The 17,817-nt window shown below is 41.0% G+C and overlaps 1 protein-coding gene across 2 annotated transcripts; it reads right to left on the reverse strand.

The window, feature by feature from the left end:
• Positions 1–4,735: 4,735 nt before the first annotated feature.
• LOC123747382 (uncharacterized) lies at positions 4,736–16,401 on the reverse strand. 2 transcript variants are annotated; one of them, XM_045729555.2, is made up of 9 exons: positions 15,927–16,401; positions 14,707–14,835; positions 13,149–13,253; positions 9,859–9,973; positions 9,513–9,586; positions 9,137–9,227; positions 8,766–8,903; positions 7,293–7,417; positions 4,736–6,321 (listed from the first exon to the last, which is right to left on the reverse strand). In XM_045729555.2, the coding sequence occupies exons 1-9, from the start codon at positions 16,003–16,005 to the stop codon at positions 6,263–6,265; spliced, it is 915 nt and encodes a 304-aa protein (XP_045585511.1). In that variant the 5' UTR covers positions 16,006–16,401; the 3' UTR covers positions 4,736–6,262. The 2 variants fall into 2 exon arrangements, with proteins under 2 accessions (XP_045585511.1, XP_069176059.1); XM_069319958.1 differs by lacking the exon at positions 13,149–13,253 and having other exon boundaries at positions 15,927–16,217.
• Positions 16,402–17,817: the final 1,416 nt, after the last annotated feature.

The following is a 17,817-nucleotide window of genomic DNA, read 5'->3' on the forward strand; positions in this document are numbered from 1 at the left end:
AGGGGGAGAGAGAGCGGTACCAAGGCGCACCCGAAAGGAACGACGAGAGAGGAAGCTGCGGAGAAAGAGAGGGAGATGACCACGAAGGCCAAAAGAATGAAGTTGAGATAGGATATGATAACGCCAAGTGGTGTCGTAAGCCTTTTCTAGGTCAAAAAGGACGGCAACAACGGAGGTCTTCGCAGCAAAAGCAGTACGTATATAGACCTCCAAGTTCACCAGGACATCTGTCGTGCTGCGGCACTTGCGGAAACCAAATCGAGAAGGGGAGAGGAGGTGATGGTGTTCCAGGAACCACATCAGACGAACGTTAACCATACGTTCAAAGAGTTTGCAGACACAACTTGTGAGAGCAATAGGGCGAAAGTCCTTAGGGGAAGTACCCAGAGACCCTGGTTTGCGAACAGGGAGGACAACGGCATCGAGCCAGTCCTCAGGGACTGACGACGACTCCCAGATCCGATTATACAGACTCAGTAAATACTGAGACGTGCTCGGAGGGAGATGGCGAAGCATCTCATAATGAATACCATCGGAGCCCGCCGCCGTAGAACCGCAGAGGGCCAGGGCAGAACGAAGTTCAGAGAGAGAGAAGGGATCATTATAGGGAAGCTGAAGATGAGTGCAGAAATCTAAAGGACGAGACTCAAGGACAGGTTTACGAAGAAGGAAAGATTGGGGAAGATGAAGACCAGAGCTAACAGAAGAAAAGTGGGAACCCAGTTCGGAAGCGACCTGCAACGGGTCCGCCACAAGAGTATCATGGAGGTGAAGGACCGGTGAAACATCGGGAACGAACTTACCCGCTATCTTGCGGATACGCTTCCAGATCTGGGCCAGAGGGGTTTCGGACGTAATTGTCGAGACATAAGAAGCCCAACATTCACGTTTAGCCGTACGGATGGCCCTACGGGCCACCGCACTCGCTTTCCGAAAGAAAAGAAAAGAATCGGTCGTCTGCCTACGGCGGTGCTTCTTCCAGGCTGCACGCTTACAGCGGACAGCCCGAGCACAGTCCGCATTCCACCAGGGAACGCACTTCCGTGGACCCCGAGAGGAAGAGCGAGGAATAGAGCGGAGGGCAGCGTCGAAGACAGTGTCATGAAAAAGGAGGAGAGCGCGAGAGAGGGGCAGAAGGGAGAGGTCAGAGAGAGTAGCACTGAGGGAAAACAGGGTCCAGTCCGCCTTAGCAAACTGCCATCTAGGGAAAGAGAGGGAAGGGCGAAAAGAGAAAAAGGAAACAAGGATGGGGAAATGATCACTTCCATGGAGGTCATCAAGAACCTGCCATGTGAAATCTAAGTAAAGAGAAGAAGAGCAGAGAGAAAGATCAAGACAAGAAAGGGTGCGAGTTCGAGAGTCCAAATGAGTGGGCTCACCAGAATTCAGAAGAGACAGGGAAGAAGAGAGGAGAAACGGCTCAAGGAGGCGACCCCGGGTATTCGTCAGAACGTCACCCCAAAGAGAATGACGACAATTGAAGTCACCCAGCAGGAGCACAGGCTCCGGCAAGGAGTCTAGGAGGTGTTTCAAATCAGGAAGAGAGAGCGGGACACTCGGGGGGAGATAAATGGAACAAACTGTGTACCATTTCCCCACAAAGATACGAGCAGCAGAACAATGGAGAGGCGAAGGAAAAAGTAAAGGAACAAAGGGAACATCAGCCCGAATCAAGAGAGCAGAAGAATTAGAAGCCCCAGCAATGGCTGGGGGGGGGGGAGAGAAAGGAATAGCCACGAAAACGACCAGGACGAGCACCAAGCATCGGCTCCTGGAGACAGACACAAAGGGGCGAAAACCGCGAAACCAGAAGTTGGAGTTCGAGGAAATTGGCGTAATAACCTCGAACGTTCCATTGAAGAATGGACAACGACGAGAAGAGAAAGGACAAAAACAGAGAACAAGGAAGAAACAAAGGCGAAAGACCAACAGAGCAAGTTAAAGAATATCAGGGTCGGGATCAGGGTCAGCAAAGTCAGGGTTAGGGGGCATGGGTAAACTGAGCAAAGACGGAGGGAAGGAAACGGGAGAACAGATCAGAGGTGGGCGGGCAGGGTCCGGAGGAGGAGGAGGAGGAGGAGGAGACAACGGAGAGGAGCAGTCAAGGACAGCAGCAGGAAGAGGGGGAGTAGAAAGAGAGGAGAGCACCCCAGCAAGAGCAGCAACCGAAAGGGAAGCAGGGGCCAAAGAAACCTCCATAGCAGGAACAGGGGGCGCAAGCACTGAAACGGGAGTGGAAGGAGCAACAGAGCCAGAAGGAGGAGCTGAGGAAGAAAGCGAAGCCTTCTTACCCGCCGGGGAAGAGGAAGGAGAGGAGCCAGGCTTACGCTTCTGACTTAAAGAGACCGGTGTCCCAGCAACTACGTACCGGGCAACGGATTCCAGTGTCTCAACAGGAGAAGCCGAACGAGAGCACACACGACGGCCGTTAGGAGAGCGATGGACATCCGCCCGCACCGACAGGCGGCGGGGAGAGCCGATAGATGGAGGAAGAGGATGGGAAGGAGGATCGGAGGGGGACGAGGAAGGAGACACAGAAGACACGACAGACCGGGTAGAAGGAAGGGGAACCCCAGACAGAGGACCAGGAGGAGGATCCTTCGGGAGAGAACCCAAAGGGACAGAGGAGGGGGCAGTGGGCGCATCAGGGTCCAAGGCCTGGAAACGGTTGTGAGTCTGAGGAAGGCGGGAAGGACGAGGAGAGGAAGAGCGCAACACGCGAGCATAAGAGATATTAGCATAAGGCGGGAGCCGGCGAACCTGGCGCCTCGCCTCAGGAAAAGATAAACGCTCCCGGTGCTTCAAGTTGAGGACGGCTGCCTCAAGCTTGTAATGGACACACGCACGGGAGAAGGTAGGATGGGCCTCACCGCAGTTGAGGCAACGAGCCTGGGGAGAAGCGCACTCCGACTTAGAGTGACCTTCGCCACCACACAAAGGACAGAGAGAGACAGTCCCGGAGCAGCGGAGGGCACCATGCCCAAACCTCCAGCACTTGTTGCAGAGCCGAGGAGAAGGAATGTACTCCTGGACAGAGCACCTGGCACCAGCAAGAATGACAGAGGGTGGAAGGGTCCTACCATCAAAGGTAATCTTCACAACCCGGAGGGGTTGACGGCGACTACCACGAGGGGGACGAGTAAACGTGTCCACCTGGAGAATAGAATGGCCCTGGGCAGCGAGGATATGTCGAATATCGTCGTGGCAGTCGCGTAGGTCCCGAACACCGGTCGCAACATGGGGCGGGAGCAAAATAGTGCCAACACTGGCATTCAACTGGACGTTCTTCGAGACCCGAACGGGGGTCTCGCCAAGGCAGGATAAGGCAGCCAAGCGGGAAGCAGCATCCTGAGAAGGAGCAGCAACGACACGCGTACCGAGACGAGTGGGGTTAAAAGTAATGGAGGCATCCACGGAATCAATGAGATGTCGATGAAGGGAGAAATCGTCAGGAGGCGCAGAATCAAGAGGGAGGAGATCAAAATATTTGGCCCACGAAGCGGGACCAAACAAGGCTTGATAGGTAGCAGAACTGGAAGGAATCGAGCGAGGGCGGCCGTGACGAGAACGGCGGTGAGAACCCCCAGAGAGAGAGGGGTTAAAAGGCGCAGTAGCAACAACGAGAGAAGGAGCCGCGCCAGGGGACGAGGTAGTCACCACTGGGGGCTTGGGGCTCGACCCAACCACAGAGGAGGGAGGGGAGCCAGGGGAAGGAGTCAGAGAGGCCAAAGGAGGAGCAAGGTCGGGGCCCAATGCAGCGGAGGCTACAGAGCCCGGTCTTCCAATACGGACCGACTCGGGGGCTTGGTCGCCCACCCCACGAGCCTGAGAAGGTAAACCAGAAGAAGCCGAAGCAGGGGTAATCATCTTGACGAAAGAAGAATTCACTCACGAATGTGCCCCCACACCCACCATGGAGCCACAATTAGAGGCAGGACACCCAACAAGAAGCTATCGCCGATCTTGTCGGGGCCTCCTAGGGGTGCGTCGTGAGTATACGCCCCACAAACGCCACCTTAAGAAACCGACAGTCCGTCGAGATCGGGTTCAGTGACGAAGTGGGGATTGACAATAAAAGGTTCCCCTCGCTCTCGACGTCGGGTACTGCAGTTCTACGGGTGCAAGAGTATGCCTCCTCAAGCACCCGGGCGTCAAAATAGAAGAAGTCCAAGGGAAGAACCAGAACGAGCAAAAGGTCGGCAGGAAACGGCAAGCAGATAGGAGAAGAGGGGGGAGAAAAACGAAACAGAAGGAAAAGGAAAAGATGCCCAGCAGAATTGGAGAGGACGGCAGCAGGAGCACAAGGCTAGAAAAGGACAGGACTGTCCCAAGGAGCATCACACTCCGGCAGCCGCCCACCAAGCCCCCACACGGCGACAACGAGCTGAGCGGGGAGGGGGGAAAAGTAAGCAAGATATGAATAATCTGAGGAATGTGTAATCGTTACCTACAGATGCAAGATAATGCTGTGGAATGGACACGAAAACATCCCTAAGTTAGTGCGTTAGAACTAGATAATCTGAGATGCTTGTGATAGGAGGATAAAAGGAAGGAATGAAAATGTTATGGACTGCTGTGGAATGTAGAACTCGGTACACAGCTTAATCTTGTGGTTTATTGAGATTTGATGGGTTGGACCTGCTTAAATAAATGTGATATAGACTAAGGAAGAGAATGTTATTGAATTTGAGAGTAAAATGAGACGAAAATGATTGGAAGGTGAATAAATAGTGAATAATTTTTTACCAAAATTTATTATTATTCAGAAATATACATCTTATATTAATACAAAATATTATATTTTGACTTAAAAAATATTCAGATAAAAGGTTTATTAAGCAATATATAAATTCATTACTTTATAAAGCTTGTTTTGTGTATTAATTTTCTCAAAATTGGATTAAAACTAACAAAGTAGTAAAAGTAAGAACTCAAAAATTTAATTTTTTAATTTGAATTTATCGGACAAAATCTTTTTGTTTAGTCCGATTTCTCTCAAACCTAACTAAAAATTTAACTACAAATCTAGCTTTTATTATGACATTATTTTTGTCAACATAGTCCAGCAGATGGGAAGCATCTGTGTGTGTACAGTACTTGACACTTTACAAGTAGTACTGTACACCTGGTCATACGAAGGAGTGTACTGGGGCTTGTTTATATATAATAATGTAATATTTTCTTTCTAAATCATCTATAACCTTCACCACTACTGTATATTATATACCGTCTCCCCCTCTATATTATACCTTTCTATATACCTCTATTATACCTTTCTATATACTTCTATTATACCTTTCTATATACCTCTATTATACCTTTCTATATACCCTCTATATATACCTTTTCCCTCACTATATTATATACCTTCTCCCTCTTGGCTGTTGCCTCCCCACCCAAGGAAATGGGAAAAGGGATAATGATAGAATAAAAATTTAATGATATGACGTGAACAGGGAAGGACTACACATTTCATTTCAGAGGAAAGATAAATTGTAAAGCTAAAGTATCACTAAATTCTGTATAATCATCATGTCACATTGTATTCAAAGAGTTAACACTACAATGGAGAAGTCACATTTTAATTTAGTAAATTTATTGTGCTCCCTATGACTATCCTGTAATCAGTGGTGGAATGATTACAGCAGCACATAATGAACTTAGGAGCTGAACCATGAACATTCAATTAACTAAGCAAGTTACAACATTAATAAACTACTTAATAAGCTAACATGCACAGTCTCAATAGGCTCAGGCACTAAAACCCGTATTCATTACCTGAGCGCAAATTTGTAACAGAAAAAAGATATGGGTGGAAACTGTAAATGCTAATGTATTTTTTTTTTCTTTTAATTATCAGGAGAGAGTGCCAAGTCATTACGACTTTTTAGCACTTGGAAGGGGTCAGGATTAGGATTAGGGATGGGATGGGGAGAAGGAATGGTGCTCAACTACTTGGATGGTCGGGGATTGAATGCCGTCCTGCATGAAGTGAGACCGTCGCTCTACCGTCCAGTCAAAGTGGTTGTGCTAATGAGTAAAATTCAGGTAAGTAATTATATGCTGTATGGATAATCAAGTGGAATGCAATGGAATAAGTGAAAATACAATACAGAACTATACTGTAATATTAAAAGATTAAAAAAATAAATGAACCGGGTACAAAAAGTTAGGACGCAAAGTATAGAGAGCTGGACGTCATTTTCCAGTCACTGACAGTTAAGTACCATATAGTACTTATGTTTTGGAGTACACTGATAGCTCAAGATGATACTCTTGTTGGTCTGTCTACTATTGCCTCCTCATATGTTGGAGGTCTTTCTGCAAACAAAAGTGGATTTTAGTAAACTTTAATAGTGTTTTCCTGAAGTACAGTAATTTTTAAAAGGCATTAAACAAATTTACCAAACAATCTTAGGTCATTAATTCCTTCCTAATTGTACATACAATGCTGTTGATCCTTACACATCATCTATTGTTATTTTTCATAGCTATAGTCAATATTTCAAATGCCTGACCTAATATTATATTGGGGTCATGATTAATATTATATAGCATTAATATTGACCATGCTGTATATATTGAGGCTTAAGCAAAACATATACAGTATGTATTTCTTAAATTATTTTCCCCTATTTCAAGACTGCATATCCAGTTATGTTTTTAAATTAATGCCCCCTCAGTAGCTCCCTCCCGAGTCATAACTAACTGGGTCCACCCAGGTCTCTGCTAACACAAAAATCTCGAGTTAACAAAAGTTTGTGCACATTTCTACATTACATAGCTATTTATGGCCATAAATACATATACAGTATTTTAATTAATGTGCACAAATGATTGATCTACAGTATATTTCTTTAGAAAGAAGAAATTAATAATTAATAATGTTTTTACAACAAATATGAAAAGTGAAATGTAACTTGATCACAGAGCCACTAATTATTTTGTTGTGGCACTGGGCTGTGTGGTAGAGCAGTGGATGTCTCATAAGCTACACCAACTTGTGAAGCACTGGGTTTTATTCCCGTGTCAATGTGATGCAGAAATAACAGATAAAATGATTTTCAGCTATTTTGGTTCAGGGATGATGCACCAGGATATCATTGAAACTTGGAAAAGTAGTCAACATTTATTTCTACTGAATATTTAAAGTACTAAATTTATTTGTAGGTATACTTGTTATGTTGGGATTTAGATGAAAGGTCAGGTACTGAAACCTTGTACTGCAGGTATGAGGTCAGGGTCTGGTAAAAAGGAAATATGTTGAAATAATATATAACACTATTCCTCACCTTCATGTGGTAATGCAGAAACTTGTGCATCACAAACAGGTATAGGATTATCTGTTGACTGAGGAATGACACCAGTTTCATTCATCATTATAGTCACTGGATAATGTTTTTTGGTTTGAAAATGCCTGAAATTAGTAATTAAAATCATATGAATGGAAAATGATACCTACTTTGGTTTGAAAAGATTACAAAGTAAAAGTAAATTCAAAGAAAGAGATACTGTACTGGAGATCATGACAAAGTATCTAGAAATGGGTTGAATGCGCGAAGACTATTGCATATCACGAAACCTAATATGTAATACAGTACTGTATTCTTAAAAATACAAACTACAGGCAAGCCCTCATTCTACACACAGACGAGTTCCAAAACACTTCACTTTGGCATACAAGCAGGGCGAGATATTCAGGCATGTTCCCTTACACCTGACGTACCTGTTCATCTAGCAGTAAATATGTACCGTAGAGTTGTGAGTGTTGTGCGATGTAACCTTAGAGTGGTTTTCCTAGGAAAACTACTCTAAGGATACATATCGCTTCCTAGGAAAATCCCAATAGGGTAAAGTCACTCTCCTCTGGGCAACTAAGATAGTTGATTAAAACAAAGCTGTACCTGTATAAGGCTTTTACTAACAATTGACAATTTCTTACTTATGGTATAAAATCAAGAGAGATTTTCTATAAAACGATACTGGACTGGCACAGATGCTGTACAAGCAAAATCTATGTGGATATTAAACAAAAAATGGCTGCCTCTGGTAATTTATCACAAAACTAAAGGTGGGAGTCACCAAGAACATGCGAGTGTGACCCACTCATGCCATCTTCTCTTACGAAGATTACATGGGTGTAGACATAAGAAGTAGTGCTACTGCTGAGCTGCTGAAGTGCTAAGTTTACCTTTGTATGCCAAGCAGTAGCTATCTACACAGTGGTGATGTATATTACATCCCAGCTGTGCTAGTAATGTGTAAACATGCTCCGATTGTTCCAGATCCTGCTAACCACACCAGTAGGATCTTGCCTTGGGGAGCAATTTACTGCTATATAGCTCCAGAATAAAAGTATAATGTACCACTTGATATTATAGAATATTAGCACACACACACACACACACATCTATTTTACCAAGGCCATGCTGTATATGCTGTACTTGTAGAGCCTATAGACAATGAAAGACAGTTATGTTAAAATGTTTGCACAAATATTAATTCTATACCTGTGATACAAGAATTCATAATGAATATTTACCTTAATACTGTATCTTTATCAAGGAAAGCTAGCTAAGCATTTGAGCGAACAACATTAATCAGACTAAGAAATCAAATACTGTAGTATTTTTATATGTAAAATATTTATGTAAAAAATATATATGTAAAATATATTATATATAAAATATATTTAATTTTTATATGTGAAGCAAGCTATTTGTATTGATATATGATTAAGGTATTATGAAAATAAAATATCTCACTCTCTGACTGTGCTCCTGATTTTTATGAACCAGAATATTATGATGATAATGCCACCGATGACACCCACTGCAATAGGTCCTGCAGGAGTCGTACTGCCACAATCACATACTTCTTCCTTCTTACGGTATTTGCACTCACTAGAAAAGGGGAAAAACTGCTAGGGTGCCCGATAAAAAATTTCAAATAAATAAACTCAAAATTGTTCTAATTTAATTGCCAAATTAATTAACTAATTTCTAATTTAACATGTACATTATACATAACATATACATTAGCATCAGAGAATGCCAATGTATATGTTATGTATAATGTACTTAACATTTTGTACAAAGAAATCAATATACACAAGTGTTAGTGTTATAGTACTCACTTTGGGCAGGCACAAGCTAAGTAGGAACACTGGAGACCACTAATACAGTCGTTATGATCTGCACAATACACACCAGGTTTTACACGGTATTCTGAAAATTATCATCATGTTTAACCTGTGTAAATAATTTATAACATTCAAGTTATATATTTTAAACAAGTAAAATTACTGTATATATACTGCATTTGTGTGTGTGCATGCACATACATACATTATACAGTATATGCATCATGATTGATCTATGAAAAAGGAAACTAATACTTTATTATAATGAATTATGTTTTATTAAGAAGTGTTAACATCTAACAATGAAAAATGCTGTATAGAACAAATCAGCTGGGAAATTAAGAAAACTTTGGTAAACTGGTAAACTTACCTGATATATTATTCTTAGCAAGATAATTAGTTTTCAGGTCACAGGCGTTAAGTTCAGGGTCATACCAGTAGTGTCTGTAGAAGTTAAAAAAAAATTATGAAATCAAATAAGATTTGAGTCCAAGGCTACTTAAGTAAACTACTCGTTCTTGAGTGTAAGGAGTTTGTAAGAAAAAAAAATTAGCAAACCATATTTTATTTCACATGACAACTAGCTCAGCTACAATATGTAGCTCAGCTCCTAGATAGGAGCTGCGTCGTATGGGCCAATAGGCCTTCTACAGTTACCTTTATTCTTATGTAATATACACGAACATAAATAAGATTAGAAAACAATGATAACATACTTGTTGCATATGCATTGCCCTGATTTGCAAAGCTGATGTTTTGTGTAGTCACAGATGCGAACCACATCCGATAATTCTCCTCTATAGCATCTCTTCTTAATGTTTTGTAGCTTTACTAAGTGACAAATAAAAATCAGGCATTAACTGTAATGAAATGCCCTTTACTGATTTGCTACTCAGTAGCTCCCAGCAGCTGGAATACCAGGTCTGCTAAGCATTCCCGAATTGCACTAGTTTTAAGACCCTCTTGAGCCTTTCATGAAACAGGACCAAAATCTGGTGGCATAAGGCAAAGGGAGCTTAGGGATCGGAGATCTACCTAAAACCAAGAAAAACCCACCAGAAAGTGTATGAGTGTTAAAACAAGCCACTGTTTGAAGGAAATTAATAGCTCCGAGGAAAGCAGGAAATGGAACAAGAGAGAGCAATGGTCCTGCACAGAATGAAATGTTCCAAGGATAGCAAACACTGCTTACCTGATTGCATGAAGCTGAATGTGGGGCCCAGTAAACATGTGTTCCAAACAGCATCAGACAAGTGAATGAGGTGGTTGGGTGGTAGGGACCTCAGGTAGCCTGAGCTGCCATCTAGTGACAGTCAGGCATATCAAGACTAGGGGTAAATTTCCACTGCAATGGTTGCTTGCCATGTTCTCCACAAAGTTACCGGTTTCCTTCAAGCAGTTGCTTTTCTGGAAGGTCCAAATGGCGGCTCCCTGTAACTAGCTACACTGAGATGGCTTCCCACACACAATTCACATTAGTCCTTGCAAGTCCTTAATTGCCTATTGGAGACCAGAGGCTAATACCTAGCACCCCTCTCACAGAGGCACAGAGAGCTGGAGATTCACTCAAACTCTCACTGAAGAAACACCCCCCCCCCCCAAAAAAAAAGGAAACAAAGCAAAACAGGCAACTGCAAGATTCACAGAAAGTAAACAATGTAGCAAATGACCCAGCAAACAATCCACCCACTTGTTAGGTCATACACCCTTTGTAACAGCTAATCATCACCAGCTAAGTGTTGGCCATCCTTTGAACTCTTATGTTGGGGGGGGGGGGGGGGGTAAATTTGCTAGTGTATTGTTTTGTTATATAGTATTTGCTGTACATGTGTGTGTTTATACACCTCACTCATTGTGGTGTAGACTTTGGAAACTATTCACCTTGAGTTGCATTTGCCTGGGGCAGCCTTCCATAAGTGCTGTTTAATTAGGCCTCCTCCAGCATGATATCCTAAGGCATGGTGACTGTCAATTGCCTCAGGCCTTGAATCATGTAACCAACCCATGCCCTAGGGCCTGAATTGTGTGTTCTCACCTTGTGATATAGATGTCACGGGTCCGTCTAATTACCACAAGCTACCACAAGCTACACAAGCTTCAGAAAGCTTCCTGGCAATACGTTAGTAATGAATAAATATGATATCTTAGGTTAGGCTGACCTGACCTAACCTAACCTATCCTAACCTATCCTAACCTAACTTAACCAAACCAAACCTAACCTAACCTAACCGAAGCTTGGATCGTCGACTTCATTTGGCGTCACCAGCTTTTTATTTTCGTCTAATTTCTTTATAAAAAGATACTTTTTCAGATAAAAATTAAGTTTTTTTGTGTTGTACATTCAGCACCAACATTATAATGAGTAAATATATCATATTTATTCATTACTAACGTATTGCCAGGAAGCTTTCTGAAGCTTGTGTAGCTTGTGGTAATTAGACGGACCGGATGTCACAGTCTTAGATGCCTGCCTAGATGCCTGTGACATCTAGGAGGCAGGGTATATAAAGAGCTAGATCTTAATCCTGATAGTCACTGATAGGTAAGTACTGATAGGTAAGCACATGGTCTCATACCATTGTTTTCCTCCATATATATGGCTGTGCAATGGATGTGAAACAGCTGTTATTAAGGTGTGTATGACCAAGCTGCTGGGTGGATCGTTTGCCAAGTTTTTGTTGCATTGTTTGCTTACTCTGAGTTTTGCAACTGTGTTTTGCTACACTTCCTTTCTGGGGATTTGTTTCCTCAGTGAGAGTGAGAGTGAATCTCCCTGCTCCCTTTATGAGGGGAGCTTGGGTTTGGACTTTGGTAGGCTATGAAAGGCTCACAAGAGCTGATGTGACCTAAAGGTGTAATTACCTTTCCACGTAATTTTGTATGTTGAGTGTGTGGCATATTTTCTCCTACTCCACATTCCACAACATGGCATTTATTCACACTGAATTCCATTTGTCAAGGGTTGCTCCATACACTTTTGTCTAGGTTATCTTGAAGGGCATAATAATCTTCCAAGTCTCCCATCTTCCCTAGTAGCTTGGCATCATCAGCATGTTAATATAATTCCGCATTCCTTCTGGTAGATTTTTTTTTTTTTTTTTTTTTGAGATATATACAAGAGTTGTTACATTCTTGTACAGCCACTAGTACGCGTAGCATTTCGGGCAAGTCCTTAATCCTATGGTCCCTGGAATAGGATCCCCTGCCGCGAAGAATCGTTTTTTCATCCAAGTACACATTTTACTGTTGCGTTAAACAGAGGCTACAGTTAAGGAATTGCGCCCAGTAAATCCTCCCCGGCCAGGATACGAACCCATGACATAGCGCTCGCGGAACGCCAGGCGAGTGTCTTACCACTACACCACGGAGACTGCCAAACAGTCAGATCATTTATATAGTTATAATATGGAGTTATCTCAATGAGGCTAGCTACAGGGAACCAATGAGCATTCCTGCCCCTCAGAAAGAGGTGTTTCATTACATTCAACCCCTATTTTGTGTATGCCTTTAGACTACCTTGTGGATTATTCTGGGCTTTGTGTTAATCTCTTAACCCAGCTTCCCTCACTAAAGAGAGAGAGCAAGATTTTGGTCCTGGTCACAAGAGGCTCTAGCAGGTCTCAAGAATCTTGGTGAAATCAGTAAGACTCGACAGCCCCAGTAGATTTGCTACGAGGAATTACTCAGTGGGCCCCTCCAACAAATATAATTAAAAATCCACCTTAATATGAATAATGCAGTGAATAATACTGTGAATAATGTAATATATAATACTATTACAGTACAGAATCTGAAACATTCAGAGTTTTTTATATACTGTATACAGTACTAAATACTGTACATATACTGTATATTCAGTAAAATGCCATACAGTGCATTTTCCAAATTTTTTATTTGTAGATATTTTCTGATAGATATAATACAGAATAAAATTGACAAATGAATGAAAATTATAATTTAAATCCATTTATGTCCATTTCCTTTTTTGCTACCAACACATGCTTACCTTTTCTACATTTTCCATTAAGAGCGAGAGACTGATCTTCTATGCTGCAGTTGGATATGTTGTTGCAACGCGTGTTGTTACATATACTTATATGTCCTGGAATTACTGTCAAATAGAAGTCCCATTACAAAATTTTTCTGAACTAGGACACTGCTGAGCATCCGTTAAGCAATGTTACATACAACAGTGAGGTCAGGCCAATGAATTACTCAATCCTGCTAAGCTATAAATAGAGTTTAGGCAGATACTGAGAATTTCCCTATTCAGCTCAGAATGACCCCAGAAAAGTTAATTCATCTATACTCAAAATCCACTCCAAGTGATACTCAGCTAATTGATAGTTGGCTCACCTGCTGTAGTGTGGTTTGTAACATCTAGACATTACTACTGGTGAGCTATCAAGGACCTCACCAGAAAAAGGCATTTCATTATACAGTATTGTATTCAACAATGGGTTTTCGGGCTTCGTAACTGACGTCCATGTCTTCTTAGCTGGTAGTGGAATTTGGTTTAATTTCTCTACTTTATACCACAAATAAGCATTCCCTATTAATTTCAACATCTCTGTATTTAATTGTCATGGATATTTTCAGTTGAAGAAGTAACCGAGTTGCCTAGCTCATAAATAAGGCTTTGAACATACAGCACTGTAGTTGAAAGCTCTATTTTTGAGCAGATTATTCAGTTGCTCCCATTTACTAGTAATTTTCATATGCTGTCTTGGGTACTAATCAGGCATAATATGAGGAAGGCAACTCCTTACTACTCTGATGACAATTAAGGTGGTGACATTTGATAGTGGTATGGCCAAATTATTTATTAGTGGTCTCTTTGAGACTGAGTACTGCTTGGAGAACAAGCCTCAATGTAGGACTGAAAACAGATGTTTTTTCACTCACAGGGATACAAACCCATGGAACCACCTACCCGTCGAAGCCGTAAGTGCCAAAACTCTGCTGAACTTTTAAAATCCAGCTAGAAAAAATCATCAGGACAAATGAGGCGGGACCTTTGACAAGCCACTGGCTTCCTGTCCTTGTCAAGGCCAATAAAGTGTTAGTGGCTCTCAGGTAAATTCAGAAGGTTTTGTGTATAGATTTATGAATATTCCAGAGGCTATTCTAGGCTTGGTAAGAGAATCTCATTGGGACCTGAACCCTGCCAATAACTTGGCAGTGGTATCTGAAGAAAAAACAGACTCGCACCATCTTTTTTGTGTACATCTCAAGTTGCCTTACAATTATGTTGAATATTTTGTATTTCTTTTAAAACACTGTACAGTAAATCTTAATTGTCTAAAAATATAAGTAGCATTTCTGAGGGTAGAAAATCTCTATTTAAAATAGTATGAATGAAAGTAAAATTTCCTTGTTTACCTGTAAAATAAATGCTAACTTTAAAAATTCTATGCATACTACTTAAAGCGAGTTTGAAATGCAATAAATACATAATTAAGCCATTTGTGGCTTCCAGAATCAAAATTATATTTTGCATTACTACAAATAATTACTACAGCTACCTTACTGTGAATGCCATGTAAAAGATATTCATTACTGACCTCTACTACAAGTTAATGTGAAATCAGAGTCCAGAGATAGCTCGTGGTCAGCATCACAGAGACAAAGGTTGTCGACACACTCCTCCTTAGTACCACACCCTTGTTCACAATCATCTCCCACATTGCCATCTGTCAAAACAATATTGAGATTTACAATGTAGTACTGTACTTAATATTGCACTTTGTAACCTTAATTTCACCAATTATAACAATACTGTAATGACTTCAAATTATGCACAATAAAATGCACAGCTTAGAGAATTGAACTAGCATATAGGGAGACTCATACAATTGATATGTTCAAGCTCTTTTAGATTTATTTATTTTTATTTATTTATTTATTTATATACAAGAAGGTATATTGGGTTTGTGAGAACACATAGCATGGTAATTTACAATCTTGTAAAGTCACTAGTACGTGCAGCGTTTCGGGCAGATAGCCCCTGGCTGCACCAAGAAATGTATGGCAGAGCTTAACCCCTAAACCACTCCCACCCTTGTCAATGGCTCTTTAACTCTCACACCCTGCTAAGGTGAGCATGGAATAATATAGTAATAATAATAATTAATAATAATTTATTTTGTCAGGGGTCAGGAAGCCCCTCTATTCTATATATACTGTTTATACACAGTATGCATATGTGTATAAACAGTCTTGTATCAAAGTCGACCCTCCCCCAGATTAAAATATTAGATTAGAATAGATTAGATTAGAAAAAATTGTTTATTTAGGTAAAGGTACATACATAGAAAATGAGTTACAAACAATGTTGGATTTAAAGACCCTTCCTAGGACATAAGACCATTATACTTGGCTAACTCCCGAGTTAACTTATTTACTGCTAAGCAAACAGAAGTATTAAGTGAAAGGAAACATGTCCAATCACATGTCCTGCCGGGGAATCTATGTTACCTATCCAGTCAGTGGCCAGGCCAAACAGTGCCTAACCTGTCTGACTGCAGCACCATGCATAACATTACCTGTGTAACTTTACCTTTTTTTCTGTGTAACTAGCTTATCAGATTGCAATTAGCTTAGGAAAATTAATTATTAAATGAATTTGGGGTTCAGTTCTAGACTATAATGTACTTCTGTAACCTGCACTATCGCCCACGGGATGGGTATGGGGTGCATAATAAATTAACAAAATCCAATCATACCACCTAAATATTGCAGACATTCGCCAGATATCATTCACTTATTAGTAACATGTCATTACCTGTATAATGAAGTAAATATAATGCAATGTATAGAACTGTGTGGATTGTGCCAACCAATTGACATTGCAGAACTTTCATTGCTGTTCCCACACAAGTTAGTCTTGCTTAGCTTGCTATACTCTATTGTTTATCTTGCTTTCTTATTTAACATTGGTGTGAACTGGTGAGATAACCATGGAGGCAACACAACACATTAACAATGTTAACTGCAGCTGGTTGTGTGGTGTGAGAGGCCTCTAGTCTACACTCTACTGTAGTCTACACTCTACTGTAGTCTACGCTCTACTGCTGTCTCCTATACGCCTTCATCGACTTTATCAGTAAGACGTTTATTATAAATTCTATAAATCACTTATTTTCAAAATATAAATTATATGTATAAAATACCATATTGAGGTGCGAGCATTATAAAAACCAACACAAATTACATAAAAAACAAAAACACCTCAACATCTTAAACTTTTCTTAACTTCTGAGAAAAGTAGGAAAACTATGACGTCCGGGATGTTGTGACATCCAGCGGGCCACCTGCACGCACGCTGGCTGAGTGCAAGCATTGTCAGTCTCAGTAAACTAAATATTCCTGGTGTATGCACTGTATTAACCAATGATATCCCATTATATATATATATTTGTATCCTTATATGTATTCTTATATGTGCTATCAATCTGCTGTATGGTGTCTATTAATCTTGTTTAAGTTAGCAATCAAGCTGTCAATGTAATCAATCAGAGCTTTAATATACCAAGGTGCTTTAATATACCTACTAATCTCTCTCATCTCATTTTTTTCTTGCAATGTATCTATCATTTTATTAATTCTGCTAGAATTTACCTACTTAAAATTATGTTAGATTAAGGACCTGCCCGAAACGCTGCGCGTACTCGTGGCTTTACAAGATTGTAAATACTATATGCTATGTATTCTCACAAACCCAATGTACCTTCTTGTATATAAATAAATAAATAAATAAATAAATAAATAAAATATATATCCTAAAATACAAGTGTCTTACATGCCCATCTGCAAAAAGAGTAAGGAAAACCCAGCACTCCTGGAAGCAACAATTGAAACCATTGATTCCTTTATAAATAAATTATGGCCTCACGAGCACTATGCTTACGCTTATGGATCTGTTCAAATGTCAACAGGTCGCACTCCAGCAGCCTGTAGGATATACAAATATATTCCAATCATGGAATATGCAGCTCCAGCCTGTCCATACCTAGTTAATCACAAGACAAAGTTAGAGAAAATTCAGAGGTATGCCACCAGACTCGTCCCGGAACTGAGAGGTATGAGCTACGAGGAAAGGCTAAGGGAGCTGAACCTCACGTCCCTGGAAAACAGAAAAGTAAGGGGAGACATGATAACCCCCTACAAAATTCTCAGGGAAATTGACAGGATGGACAAAGACAAACTCTTCAGCACGGATGGAATGCGAACAAGGGGGCACAGGTGGAAACTTAGTACCCAAATGATCCACAGAGACATTAGAATGAATTTTTGTCAGTGTCAGAGTAGTTAACAAATGGAATGCATTAAGCAGTGATGTGGTGGAGGCTGACCCCATACACAGTCTCAAATGTAGATTTGATAGACCCCAGTAGGCTCAGGAATCTGTACACCAATTGATTGATGTACAAAGCTGAACCCCCGAAACCACAACTAGGTGAGTACAAAGAAAACATATGCACACAGACCACATGTGTGAGCCTGAATAACTGGCTTTGCTCTTCATATTCAGAATTAGCTGCACTACAACTTGCAACTAATGCACTGAAGAACAGTGGAGGAGTAATTTTGTGTGATTCAACGTCAGCTCTTCAGGACCTTAAAACCCCAACAAGCAAAATAGACACTAGGAATGTTGTAACATCCATTATAAA

The sequence above is a fragment of the Procambarus clarkii genome, chromosome 94 (genome assembly GCF_040958095.1).
Source record: "Procambarus clarkii isolate CNS0578487 chromosome 94, FALCON_Pclarkii_2.0, whole genome shotgun sequence".
NCBI lineage: Eukaryota > Metazoa > Arthropoda > Malacostraca > Decapoda > Cambaridae > Procambarus > Procambarus clarkii.

Coding starts and splice junctions, on each gene's coding strand:
- LOC123747382 (XM_045729555.2), bottom strand. CDS start 16,005: ATGAAAGTTCTGCAATGTCAATTGGTTGGCACAATCCACACAGTTCTA. Junction 8,904..9,136: donor TTAGCTTGTGCCTGCCCAAA/GTGAGTACTATA, acceptor CCCCTTTTCTAG/TGAGTGCAAATACCGTAAGA. Junction 6,322..7,292: donor TTCTGCATTACCACATGAAG/GTGAGGAATAGT, acceptor TTTTGTTTGCAG/AAAGACCTCCAACATATGAG.